The sequence below is a fragment of the Platalea leucorodia genome, assembly GCF_965183815.1.
Source record: "Platalea leucorodia genome assembly, chromosome: Z".
Taxonomy (NCBI): Eukaryota; Metazoa; Chordata; class Aves; order Pelecaniformes; family Threskiornithidae; genus Platalea; species Platalea leucorodia.
The window spans coordinates 65,253,716-65,265,993 of NC_138858.1; the positions used below are offsets into that span (position 1 = coordinate 65,253,716).

Genomic DNA, 12,278 nt, shown 5'->3' on the forward strand with positions numbered 1-12,278 from the left:
GACGCCCGAGGAAGAAGAACGGCCCGACCGCCCCGCTGCCGCAGCCCGCCGTTGAGGGGAGGCGGCCGGTGGGGCCAGGGGGCAGGCGGCCGGCCTGCGCCCCCGCCCCCGCCCCCGGATCCGCCTCTTGCCGCGCCCCCCGCGCCCTGGCGTCACGACGCTGCGCCGCCGCGGGCCCGCTGCTGGCAGGCGCTGCTGCGCCCGCTGTTCCCGCGCCGCCCGTCCCCCCCCCGCCGTCGCCGCGACACCGCCGGTCGCGGAGCCATGTCGCGGCCCAGTAGCGTCTCCCCGCGGCAGCCCGCCGGAGGCCCGGGGGGCTCGGCCACCCCCGCCGCGGCCGCCTCCGCCGGCCCCGCGGCGGGCCGCGGCCGAGGGAAGGGGCTGAAGGATATCCGCGTCGACGAGGAGGTGGAGATCGCGGTGAACCTCGCCCTGGAGCGGTTCCGGTACGGAGAGGAGAAAGGTGCGTAGCGGCAGCCCGGCGGCGGGGCGGCCGCCTGCCAGGTGCGCCCGGGCGGGGCCGGCAGCGAGGCGGGCGCGGGGCTGCGGGGAGCCGGGGCGGCCGCGGGCAGCGGGCCTGGGCCGGCGCGGGGAGGCGAGGCCCCGGGTGGGGGTGACGGGCATCTAGGCCCCGAGGCTCTCGGTCGGTTCAGCGGCTGAAGCCGCTCCTCAGCTCCTTTCTGCCCGAATAAGACGGCTTGCTCGTGAACCCCGCGTCGCTTACAGGTATGAAGATACAGCACTGCCGTCGGTCCTGTTGTTCACGGGCGAACGAGATAGGTTTGGGGACTGAAAAACTTGTAACATCGAGATAGTATGTCAAGAATACTGCATGTTGTGTTGTTATGTTTGCTTTTTTTAATTATCTTTCTAGAAATGGAATTTCCTTCTTCTTTCACTAGTACTGAAAGAGCATTTGTTCACCGGCTCTGTCAGTCTCTTGGACTGATATCTAAGAGTAAAGGGTAAGTTGGAGCCTGATTTTTATTTATTATTTCTTTTTTTGGTGCAAATGTGTGGAATTTCATGACTAGCACTAAAATGATCTGTTTCTCTAGCATATCCTGCACTGTTGCGGGGAATAGTACAAGGGAAAAAAGTTTTAAAAGTAGGATAAAAATAAGTATCTTTGTGCTCTGCTTTATGTCTGCTTAAAAAAACTTGTGATGTGCTTAGTTTGAGATAGCTTGCCCTTGTGCTGTTTTGTGGATTTCATGGGTCCATAAAAAAGACTTCTCACCAAGATCGGTTCTGTTTTCCATGCACTATTGTGTGCCCAAGGGTTTTGCATAGAATCTCATACCTTGGTAGATAAAATGTAAGCTAGAGTAGCACGTCCGAAAGAGCGCTTCTGTTGAGAAGTGCAGGAGAAGAGGGTTCATATGCAGGTATGATGATGTTTCTTTCTCTTAACTTTGCGCTGATCTTTTGAAGAGAAAACCCGTGTTCATTGACCTGATGAGCTTGTGTGAAAGCTGAGAATCCAGTTCCCTTGGGAGTTCAGGTAGCAAAGCAACAGGAAAGGAAAAGCTGCAGGAAAACCCCAGATAGATGGAGTGTCATGTATAATGTGGGGGGGGGGGGGGGGGGGCGGGGACTGTTGTAAAATGGTAGCAGCATTCGCTGTTCCTCATTTTTGGTGGTACTTCATGATTCTTGCAAAGGTAGTATAAAATGCTAGTTCTCTGATCTATACTTAATTAGGGAGTAAGTGCTGTATAGCACTGATTGTGTTGAATGTGTAGCTTGGTTTCAGATCTTATTCAAATGTAGTGCTGTTCAAGTGAAGTTATGCTACCAGTGTGGTTCCAGTCTTGGGAGTGGTATAGCTGATTTTTGCCACAGATGCCTGAGACAATAAATTTGGCTGAACTTGCGTGTCTTTGCATCGTATTTTGGGAACATGGGGTGTTAGAAAGCCTTGTCAGATATGTGTGAATGGTTAGCAGGAACATGCTTGAGTTGTATGGTGCCTGTGCTTAACTGTAACTAGTAAACGCTGCTTGAATCCTTGTTGATTCATTGTAGAGCTTTGTAAGTGTCTCTGAGCAGCTCCCTAGTAGATTCTGTGGCATTTTTGGTGGTTGTTTTCATAGAATCGTAGAAAATCTGAAGTTGGAAGGGATCCATAAGGATCATCGAGTACAACTCCCTGCTCCTCACAGGGCTACCTAAAACTAAACCATATGACTAAAGGCACCATTCAGACGCTCCTTGAACTCTGACAGGCTTGGTGCTGTGACCACTTCCCTAAGGAGCCTGTTCCAGGGACCAACCACCTTCTCAGCGAAGAACCTTTTCCTAATGTCCAATCTGAACTTCCCCTGACACAGCTTCATTCCATTTCCTCGTGTCCTGTCGCTGGTCACCAGAGAGAGGAGATCAGCACCTCCCTGTCCGCTGCCCCCCTTAAGGCACGTGTAGACTGCCATGAGGGCACTCCTCAGCCTTCTCTTCTCCAAGCTGAACAACCCAAGTGACCTCAGCCGCTCCTCCTAAGTCTTGCCCTTGAGGTCTTTCACCATCTTGGTTGCCCTCCTCTGGACACACTCCAATAGTCTGATGTCCTTCTGATACTGAGGCACCCAAAACTGCACACAGGACTCGAGGTGGGGCTGCACCAGTGCAGTGCAGAGTGCAGCAATCACCCCCCCATTTTTGGTTGTGGTTTGTTTGTTTGGTTTTTTTCTTTTTTTTTTTTTTTTTTACTTGTGGAGTGTTCAGGGTGAAGCTTGGAGAATAGTGGAACTGAAATTTAAACAGCTGAGAAGAAGGGAATGTTCACCCAGGAAGCATAAACTATATATTTTTTTTTTTTACTATAATAATATATTGCACATGTAAGAAACATAGATTTCCTTTTAAAAAGAAGTCAAATGTTCTACTCGTGTTTAGTCTCCTGGGATTTCCTCAGTATTTATGCTTGCAATAACTTTTGACATGATCAGTCTTTTAAAGCTTGATCATGATTGACTTTCATCATTGAATTTCTAGATAAGAGTATAATTTAAATGTTAATATTCATTACTGTAGCTGTACTTGTTGCACTGAGTGGATAAATAAGGGAAGCTATTGCTTGGGAACCATAGGACAGTATTTTGTGTCCTTCGTTTTTTCCTTTGAGTTAAGCAAGCGTATGTTGAATACTTACAGAGAACTTCCTATAAACACTTCATAGGTAGTATGTTTTCCTCTAGACATTGTTAGCATGTACTACATTGCGTCTGGCTGGGATGGAGGTAACATTCCCCATAGCAGCCCTCCTAGTACTGTGTTTTGTATTTGTAGCTAGAACAGTGTTGATAACGCGGCAGTGTTTTGGCTGCTGCTGAGCAGTGCTCACATAGCGTCAGGGCTGTCTCTCCAGCTCCCCACTATCCCCCCCAATTAGGAGGAGTGTTGCCAGCAGGTCAGGGGAGGTGATCCTTCCCCTTTACTCAGCACTAGCGAGGCTACACCTGGAGCGCTGGGTCCAGTGCTGGGATCACCAGTAGGAGAGAGACATGGACACATTGGAGAGAGTTCAGTGAAGGGCCAACAAGATGATGAAGGAACTGGAGCATCTCTCCTATGAGGAGAGGCTGAGAGAGCTGGGACTGTTCAGCCTGGAGAAGAGAAGGCTCAGGGGGATCTTGTCAATGTATGTAAATACCTGAAGGGAGGGTGAAAAGAGGACGGAGCCTGGCTCTTTTTGGTCGTGCCCACTGCCAGGAGCAGAGGCGATGGGCACAGACTGTGAGGGTGATGGAGCACTGGCACAGCTTGCCCACAGAGGTTGTGGAGTCTCCCTCCTTGGAGATATTCAGAAGCCGTCTGTACATGGTCCTGGGCAACTTGACCCTGCTTGAGCAGGGGTTTCCACCAGAGTACCTCCAGAGGTCCCTTCCAGTGTCAACAATCCTGTGATTCTGTGGTTCTAAGCTGCTTAAAACGTCCTCAACAAAACGTGGGGAGAAAATAGCATGGGGTGTCTCCCTCAGGCTGAAGTTCCTTCAGGACAAACCTGCTCTACTGTGGTCTCTTCCATGGGCTGCAGAGGAACTCTCCTCCAGCACCTGGAGCACCTGCTCCCTCTCCTTTTTCACTGACCTTAGTGTCTGCAGGGCTGTTTCTCCCACATTTTTCTCACTCCTTTTTCTCACAGCTGCTGTGCAGCGTTTTTTCTCTTTCTTAAATATGTTATTAGAGTCACCACTGTCGTGGCTGAGGGGCTCAGCTGTGCCCGGTGGTGGGTCTCTTGGAGCCGGCTGTATCCGGCACAGATACAGATACCCGGCCTCTCCTCACAGAGGCTGCCTCTGCCAGCACCTGGGTACCTGCACCCCGTACACACACACCACTATGCCACCCCTGCCAGGGACGGGACACTGGGCTCTTACTGTGAGCTTCTTTTCTTATCCTGAGAAGACATTTTCAAAGTGTTGATACGTCGTTGTAGCCCAGGCACAAGACAGTTCAGTTTCAAACATATTTCCAGCAGTTCTTTGCATTTCAGTATCTGAGTTCAGTCTGAGAACAAATGCGGTGTTATGATTAAGTGTTTTGGCTCTAATTCTATGTTGTCAATCTTTGATAACAAACAACCTGGGAATCTAATTTGTTTTACTGGATTTCGTTAAGGCTTGGAATATCACTAGAGGGCTGCTTGTTTGTCTGTTATGTCTATTTGTTGATCTTTAACCTCTAAATCTCTTATATTAGTCTCGAAATCAGTTTCGTGTAATGCCTCTCAGTATTGATTGATAGAGCGATTAATGGAACTGGCTGTCTTTTGGGAAGCAAATGCAGTGATAGACCTTTAACAGAAAGGCAGCAGAACAGCGTTGCATTACGGAGGTCTGATTGTAAGGTTGTGCTGGGCATAGTCATCTGAAGTCTGCAGTGTCTGTGCTGCACTACCTCGTGTGAATAGCGGGTGGTTTTGGTGGTGGATATTCTGGATGCTTCTGTTATTTTCACGTGCGTTATGCTACATAGGACATTATTTGGAAGTTTCTAGTTATGACATTATATTTGAAAGTAATCTGACAGCCATCTTGAAAGAATTATGGTGAAAGATCATGAAAGTGGTAAATAGGTTACTTATTCCTAAAATAATTTTTTTTTTTTTTCCTCCCAGAAAAGGAGCAAATCGATACCTGACTGTAAGGAAGAAGGATGGATCAGAGCTAACACGTGCAGTAATGACTTGTTGCTTGGCTCCCAGCACGAAACATGCTGTTCGGAGTTTAATTCAGAGATTTCCTGTCACAAATAAAGAACGAACAGAACTTCTGCCAAAGACAGAGCGAGGAAGTGTGTGTGCTGTTGAATCTGGTACGTTCAGTGTGTCTTCTGATATGGACTGGTGAATCAACACCGCTTAAAAAAAACAACAACAAAAAACCACAACAAAAAACCAACCTACAACCCAATGACAAAACAAAAACTTTTCTGTCTCCACTCCTGTCCCAACTGAAACTCCCTCCTCCAAACAAATCCATTAATTTTCTTGACTTTTAATTGTTAATATAGGGTCTCTTAAAACTGGTGTCATGAGGAGCTTAGGCAGTCATGTCACCCACATTCCAATGTCTCCCTTATGGCAAGTTACTTTTGAATCTTTGAGCCAGTTCCAAACAAATTTATTTGGGAGTACATTTCTAAAATGTGAGTTCCTGCAAGTCCCATAAGGTGAGATTGAAGAGAGGAGTGTTACCGTGACTGTCATATAAGAGCACCCTTACGAGAAAATGAGACTGGGTGTTCTGCTTGTAGAAATTACTGTTCTTGATAAAATAAGTTTATTTTTTGTTTCGTTGTCTTCTAAAATAGATTTCGTCCCTAAGAGACTACTATCTGGACTTCTTGATTTCTAGAATATGAAAGAGTTCACTGGAAGACAAACTTCTGATGTGTTATGTTTCTTTTTTTTTTTTAAACAATGCTTTTAACAAGATTATTGCTTTGAGAGTTACGAGCGTAAGAGTTATGTTGCGTTTCTGTGCACAAAGCTGGGCGTAGTGCACAGAAAACACTTGTACCAGTATGCCTTGTTTCGTTGGATATTTCTGATTTATGATGGTTCATGCTTTAAGTGTTTGCTTTGCTAGTTTTCTTTTTCAGTTGTTTCAGTTGTTTTATAGGATTGTTTAATGAACAGAGAGAAACTGTAATAAAAGTACTGAAAAGCAATTCCTTAGGAATGTAAGGCATAAACTAATGAATACTGTAAAGTTTATCTTTCTTTACTTCTCCAGAATGATTTTTGGCTCTTTTAATTTGTCAGCCTGTGTCTGTCTTGGCAAGACAGTGCTTGTAATTTAATATCTTAATCTGTAAATCACATTAAATATGTATAGTTGAATTTACAACAAGCTTTTCATTCTTCTGGAAAATAATTATTAAGGAATTATAGAATAGCATTTACAATACTGGATTTGAAGTAGTCTCCTCTGAAGACATGCAGGTGCTTTGGCTGCTTAGGCGTTGCTTTCTAATATGTCACACTGTGCTGTGTGGGTCCAGGGGTCTAGATAAAGCATGGCTCAATTTGTATGATTTAAGACAAATCTTATGGACTAGAGCATTAGGTTATGTAAGATTGACTGAAAGGAGGTCCTAAAAGGCCAGGGAGGATATGAAAGGAGGCATGAGAGTCACAATAAAGTTATCTTTTTTTCCTGAGAAGACAGCTTGTCAGTTTGGAATAACTTAAAGGTTTAACTATACAGTGAATGTTTCTAGGCAAATTGTGGAGGTGTGACTGTGTAAACATGATACAAAGGCCAAGAAAGTATGTCAGGCTGCTTTTCTTGGGTTTAGTTTCTACTTGTTTTGCTCTTCCTGGCCTTTTTTGACTTTGAGCAATGCACTGGGGTAGTCTGTTCAAAGTGTCTATGAAAGTAATAACTCCTTTGAACAATATTTATTTCAAGCACTGTAACAGGATGTGTTACTATGAATGTGGCTTTTAAATGTGTGATAGTTTTGTCACTTTATCTATAGGGATGCATATAAAGTCATGAATGTTCATTTTTATGTACGATTTTTAAGCACTGTTTTAGTGACCTTCTTTTGTATCTGAGTAAATTGTTAACTTTTCTTCACAGAAAGCAGAGAAGTGAACAAGACAAGCGGACGACTTAACAACGGTATCCCCCAGGTTCCAGTGAAAAGAGGGGAATCAGAGTTTGATTCCTTTAGGCAATCACTACCAGTTTTTGAAAAACAGGAAGAAATTGTCAAAATAATAAAGGACAATAAAGTTGTTTTGATTGTAGGAGAGACTGGATCAGGAAAAACTACTCAAGTATGTTTCTTTAATGAAATAAAAAAGATAACTATTTATACAAAACTACTGTGAATTTTGTAATATTTACGTAATAAGGGATTTCTTTATGCTCGTTTTAAGGCTTTTGTTTTCCTATATAGTTGAAAGTCTTGTGTTTTAATTCACTTTCTTGCTTTTGAAATACTAAGCCAGCAGATACTTACTAAAAGCAGAAATCGTTCTGCACAATTTTCTGACAGATGCTGTTTTTTCATTACAATAGTATAAAATATTGAAGAGGAAATAGCTATGATTTTTTATAGCCCTTTTTCTTCTAAAGGTAGTTCTGTTCCTAGTATCTACAGTAGAATATTATTGTGCTAAAATGAAAGATTACCTACAGGTACTTTTTTATAGGTTTCTCTGAAGCAGGAGAGAGAAGCTTCAACTTTTTTTTTTTGTTTGTTTGAAACAGATTAAACGTAAAATAATTTTTTTTTTGCTGCCTTTCTGCCCCTTCAAGTCCGTTTGCAGTGATAATTCTGTTGTGAATCCTTTTGCAACCTGTGTAATATTGAGACGCAGTTAAATTGTTTCACTGTGGTAAAAAAGCTATGACTTTATCAAACTAAAAAGTAAATTTAAACCACTTCTTTACAGATCCCTCAGTTCCTTCTTGATGACTGTTACAACAATGGAACTCCCTGTCGTATATTTTGCACTCAGCCAAGACGTTTGGCAGCTGTTGCTGTGGCTGAAAGAGTGGCAGCAGAAAGAAGAGAAAAGATTGGCCAGACAATTGGTTATCAGATCCGATTAGAAAGCAGGTACTAATGATCTTTTTTAAAGTCAGCTGATCTTGTGTTGGTATCTTTAGTCTTGTGTCCATTTAAACTACAGTATATTTGGGATACAGCCTAGTAAAAGCTCAGTGTGTAAAGTATAGGTAGGATATGTTATTTCAGGTAATGGAATATTTAAGAGTGAAAAGGACAGTTTTCCTTCAGTATTTTTGCAGTTTCATGTAGTAAGTTGTCTTATATAAGTGAATTGCAGGTGCATTCTCTTGATTTCTTGTTGGCTGTGTGTGTGTGGAATTTCTTGTCTTATTTTCAGATCAAGTCTACACTTTCCTCTCTTTTTTTTTTTTCCCCTCCCTACTTCTAACATGTATAGATCCAAAAGTTCTGCAAGCTTCCAAGATAGGTAGGAAGACCAGCATGCTGTAACAAATGCTATATAGTGAGAGTTGATAGGGGACATAAAAGGAAAAAAAGCAAAATTTGAAAATGAATGATGAAGTTGAGCATTATTTACCAATCTAGTTTGGGTTAAATTTACTGTGTTTCAGATTTTATGTTTAAAGCATGAAGTGATAAAAAAAATAGAGATTTCTAGGTCACCTGAGGAATTTGCTCCTGAAGCAGAGCAGGAATGGATGAAAGTCTGAAGATTGTGTGTGGTTTCTAGATTCTTTGAACTGTGTAGATAGTGGGATTTCCAGGAATGGGCAGCAGTTGGGATATGGGTGAGAAGAAGATGGCAAAAGGTATAGCTGGTTATGTTGCTTATATGGATGAAGGTATCACATAGGTAATGAAAATGAATGCACTTGAACAACAAAGCCAAGTTAAAGAAGAATTTGAATATGTGGACAACAGCTCACAAGGCTATTAAGGGATTAAAAGAGCTAGTAAAGATGAATTGCAAATAAGGTGATGATTAATGTGTGGAAGTATTATGCTGGCTGAAGAAGAACAAAGTATAGGTCAGGTCTGAATGGAGGAATTACTGGAAACAGTGCAAAAAGTCCTGCTTAAAAAGAATCAACAGATTCACTCAATAGAGAGCAAAAGGGAGAGGTGGCAATATTTCCAACTCTGGGCAAAAAAGACGTTGAGTGGAGGTGTTCACAGTAACACAGGAGTCTAATTTTTTAAGTTTTATTAACTGTTAGGCAGCAATGATGATTTCTAGAAGGCTACTGAAGAAGACAGAAGAGTAGAGATGGGTAAAGTAAAGCAATTCCATCTTGGATGTGTTCCTTGATGTGGTGGGCTGACCCTGGCTGGGCACCAAGTGCCCACCAGAGCTGCTGTATCACTCCCCTCCTCAGCTGGACAGGGGAGAGACAATACGACAAAAGGCTCATGGGTTGAGATAAGGACAGGAAGAGATCACTCACCAATTACCGTCATAGGCAAAATCGGCTTGACTTGGGGAAATTAATTTATTACCAATCAAATCAGGTAGGATAATGAGAAATAAAACCAAATCTTAAAAAACACCTCCCCCCACCCCTTCCTTCTTCCCAGGCTCAAATTTACTCCCAAGTTCTCTACCCTCCCCCCCCAAAAGGCACAGGGGGACGGGGAATGGCGGTTGCGGTCAGTTCATCACATGTTGTCTCTGCCGCTCCTTCCTCCTCAGGGGGAGGACTCCTCACACTCTAACCCTGCTCCAGTGTGGGGTCCCTCCCATGGGAGACAGTCCTCCACAAACTTCTCCAACGTGAGTCCTTCCCACGGACTACAGTTCTCCATGAACTGCTCCAGCGTGGGTCCCTTCCACGGGGTGCAGTCCTTCAGGAACGGACTGCTCCAGCATGGGTGCCCCACGGGGTCATGACTCCTGCCAGCAAACCTGCTCCAGCCTGGGCTCCTCTCTCCATGAGTCCACAGGGCCTGCCAGGAGCCTGCTCCAGCGTGGGCTTCCCATGGGGTCACAGCCTCCTTCGGGCATCCACCTGCTCCGCTGTGGGGTCCTCCACAGGCTGCAGGTGGATATCTGCTCCACTGTGGACCTCCATGGGTTGCTAGGGGACAGCCTGCCTCACCATGGTCTTCATCATGGGCTGCAGGGGAATCTCTGCTCCGGCACCTGGAGCACCTCCTCCCCTTCCTTCTTCATGACCATTAGTGTCTGTTGGGTTGTTTCTCTCGCCCATTCTCACTCCTCTCTCCAGCTGCAATTGTGCGGGTTCCCCCCCCCCCCCCCCCCGTTCTTAAATACTTTATTACAGGGGCATTACCACCATTGCTGATGGGCTCAGCCTTGGCCAGCAGCGGGTCCGTCTTGGAGCCGGCTGGCATTGGCTCTGTCAGACACAGGGGAAACTTCTGGCAGCTTCTCACAAAAGCCACCCCTGTAGCCCCCTCACTACCAAAACGTTGCCACTCAAACCCAGTACATCATACTTGACTGAATCACAAAGAAATCAACTGATCCTTTCCAAATGCTTTAATTTTTCTCTTCAAGAATTTCAAAATCTCTAAAAGTTACTATTCTAGTACTTGTGGCAGAGTTAGCTGTGCAAGTAAAACCACTACCTTCTCCAGCACTGCCACCTTAAGTACTGAAAGGTTCCTTTATATTGTACTCTGCAGTTGTTTTCTGGAAGACATGAGCTTGCTAGTTATCATATGCGTATTTCTTTCAAAGTCTGGAATTCATTCCTCCTTTCAAAAGTCCTCCTACATATTAAATTCAAGTGTATTGGATTTATGTAGAAAGGTTTTGGTAGCAGGGGGGCTACAGGGGTGGCTTTTGTGAGAAGCTGCCAGAAGCTTCCCCTATGTCTGACAGAGCCAATGCCAGCCGGCTCCAAGACGGACCCACCACTGCCCAAGGCTAAGCCCATCAGCGATGGCGGTAGTGCCCCTGATAATAAACTATTTAAGAAGGGGGAAAAAAAAAAAAAACCCTGCGCAATTGCAGCTGGAGAGAGGAGTGCGAATAGGTGAGAGGAACAAATCTGCAGACACCAAGGTCAGTGAAGAAGGAGGAGGAGGAGGTGCTCCAGGCGCCGGAGCAGAGATTCCCCTGCAGCCCATGATGAAGACCATGGTGAGGCAGGCTGTCCCCTAGCAACCCATGGAGGTCCACAGTGGAGCAGATATCCACCTGCAGCCTGTGGAGGACCCCACAGCGGAGCAGGTGGATGCCCGAAGGAGGCTGTGACCCCATGGGAAGCCCACGCTGGAGCAGGCTCCTGGCAGGCCCTGTGGACTCATGGAGAGAGGAGCCCAGGCTGGAGCAGGTTTGCTGGCAGGAGTCATGACCCCGTGGGGCACCCATGCTGGAGCAGTCTGTTCCTGAAGGACTGCACCCCGTGGAAGGGACCCACGCTGGAGCAGTTCATGGAGAACTGTAGTCCGTGGGAAGGACTCACGTTGGAGAAGTTTGTGGAGGACTGTCTCCCATGGGAGGGACCCCACACTGGAGCAGGGTTAGAGTGTGAGGAGTCCTCCCCCTGAGGAGGAAGGAGCGGCAGAGACAACATGTGATGAACTGACCGCAACCGCCATTCCCCGTCCCCCTGTGCCTTTTGGGGGGGGAGGGTAGAGACTTTGGGAGTAAATTTGAGCCTGGGAAGAAGGAAGGGGTGGGGGGAGGTGTTTTTTAAGATTTGGTTTTATTTCTCATTATCCTACCTGATTTGATTGGTAATAAATTAAACTAATTTCCCCAAGTCAAGCCGATTTTGCCTATGACGGTAATTGGTGAGTGATCTCTTCCTGTCCTTATCTCAACCCATGAGCCTTTCATTATGTTTTCTCACTCCTGTCCAGCTGCAGCGCGGAGTGATAAAGTGGCTTTGGTGGGCACCTGTCATCCAGCCAGGGTCAATCGACCATGTATGGGCAAATACAAAGACTGTATTGTATCCAAGCATATGCTGAAGAATTGGAACGTGTTTTTCCAAAGCAGTCCACACTGAATTTTCCAGTAAATTAAACAACATAGGAGGGGGTCTTAAGGCTCTGTTTCATTTGCTTATTTATTTACATAAATTTGAATCTTGCTTTGTTAATTAACCCGTTGTCTGAAGGTTTGGAGTATAAGCATTAAGATTTCTTAGGAACTCTCTAGGAATAGGCATAGTTTAAAAACAAATAGTATGCATGAATTCTTTGGTGAGAGAACTATGATCTAATTCCACTTCTGGTGAGCAGCTCTTCAATCCTTTAATTTTCAGTAAGTAGCGGAAAGCTAGCAACATTTAAATGGTGCAAAAACCTGAAGT

General features: G+C 45.1%; 1 protein-coding gene across 3 annotated transcripts in view; it reads left to right on the forward strand.

Moving 5' to 3' along the window:
• Nucleotides 1-264: 264 nt before the first annotated feature.
• YTHDC2 (YTH N6-methyladenosine RNA binding protein C2) overlaps nt 265-12,278 on the forward strand; it is a gene marked incomplete at its 5' end in the record, with an annotated part of 41,710 nt that continues 29,696 nt past the window's right edge. For 2 of the 3 annotated variants that reach the window (XR_014230680.1, XM_082336171.1), the window contains 5 exons: nt 265-463; nt 875-965; nt 5,120-5,316; nt 7,092-7,291; nt 7,913-8,079. Coding sequence is in view for 1 of the 3 variants with exons in the window: in XM_082336171.1 (XP_082192297.1) it covers nt 265-463; nt 875-965; nt 5,120-5,316; nt 7,092-7,291; nt 7,913-8,079 (854 nt within the window). The remainder of the gene's footprint in view (nt 464-874; nt 966-5,119; nt 5,317-7,091; nt 7,292-7,912; nt 8,080-12,278) is intronic. The other variant, XR_014230681.1, reaches the window with a different exon arrangement.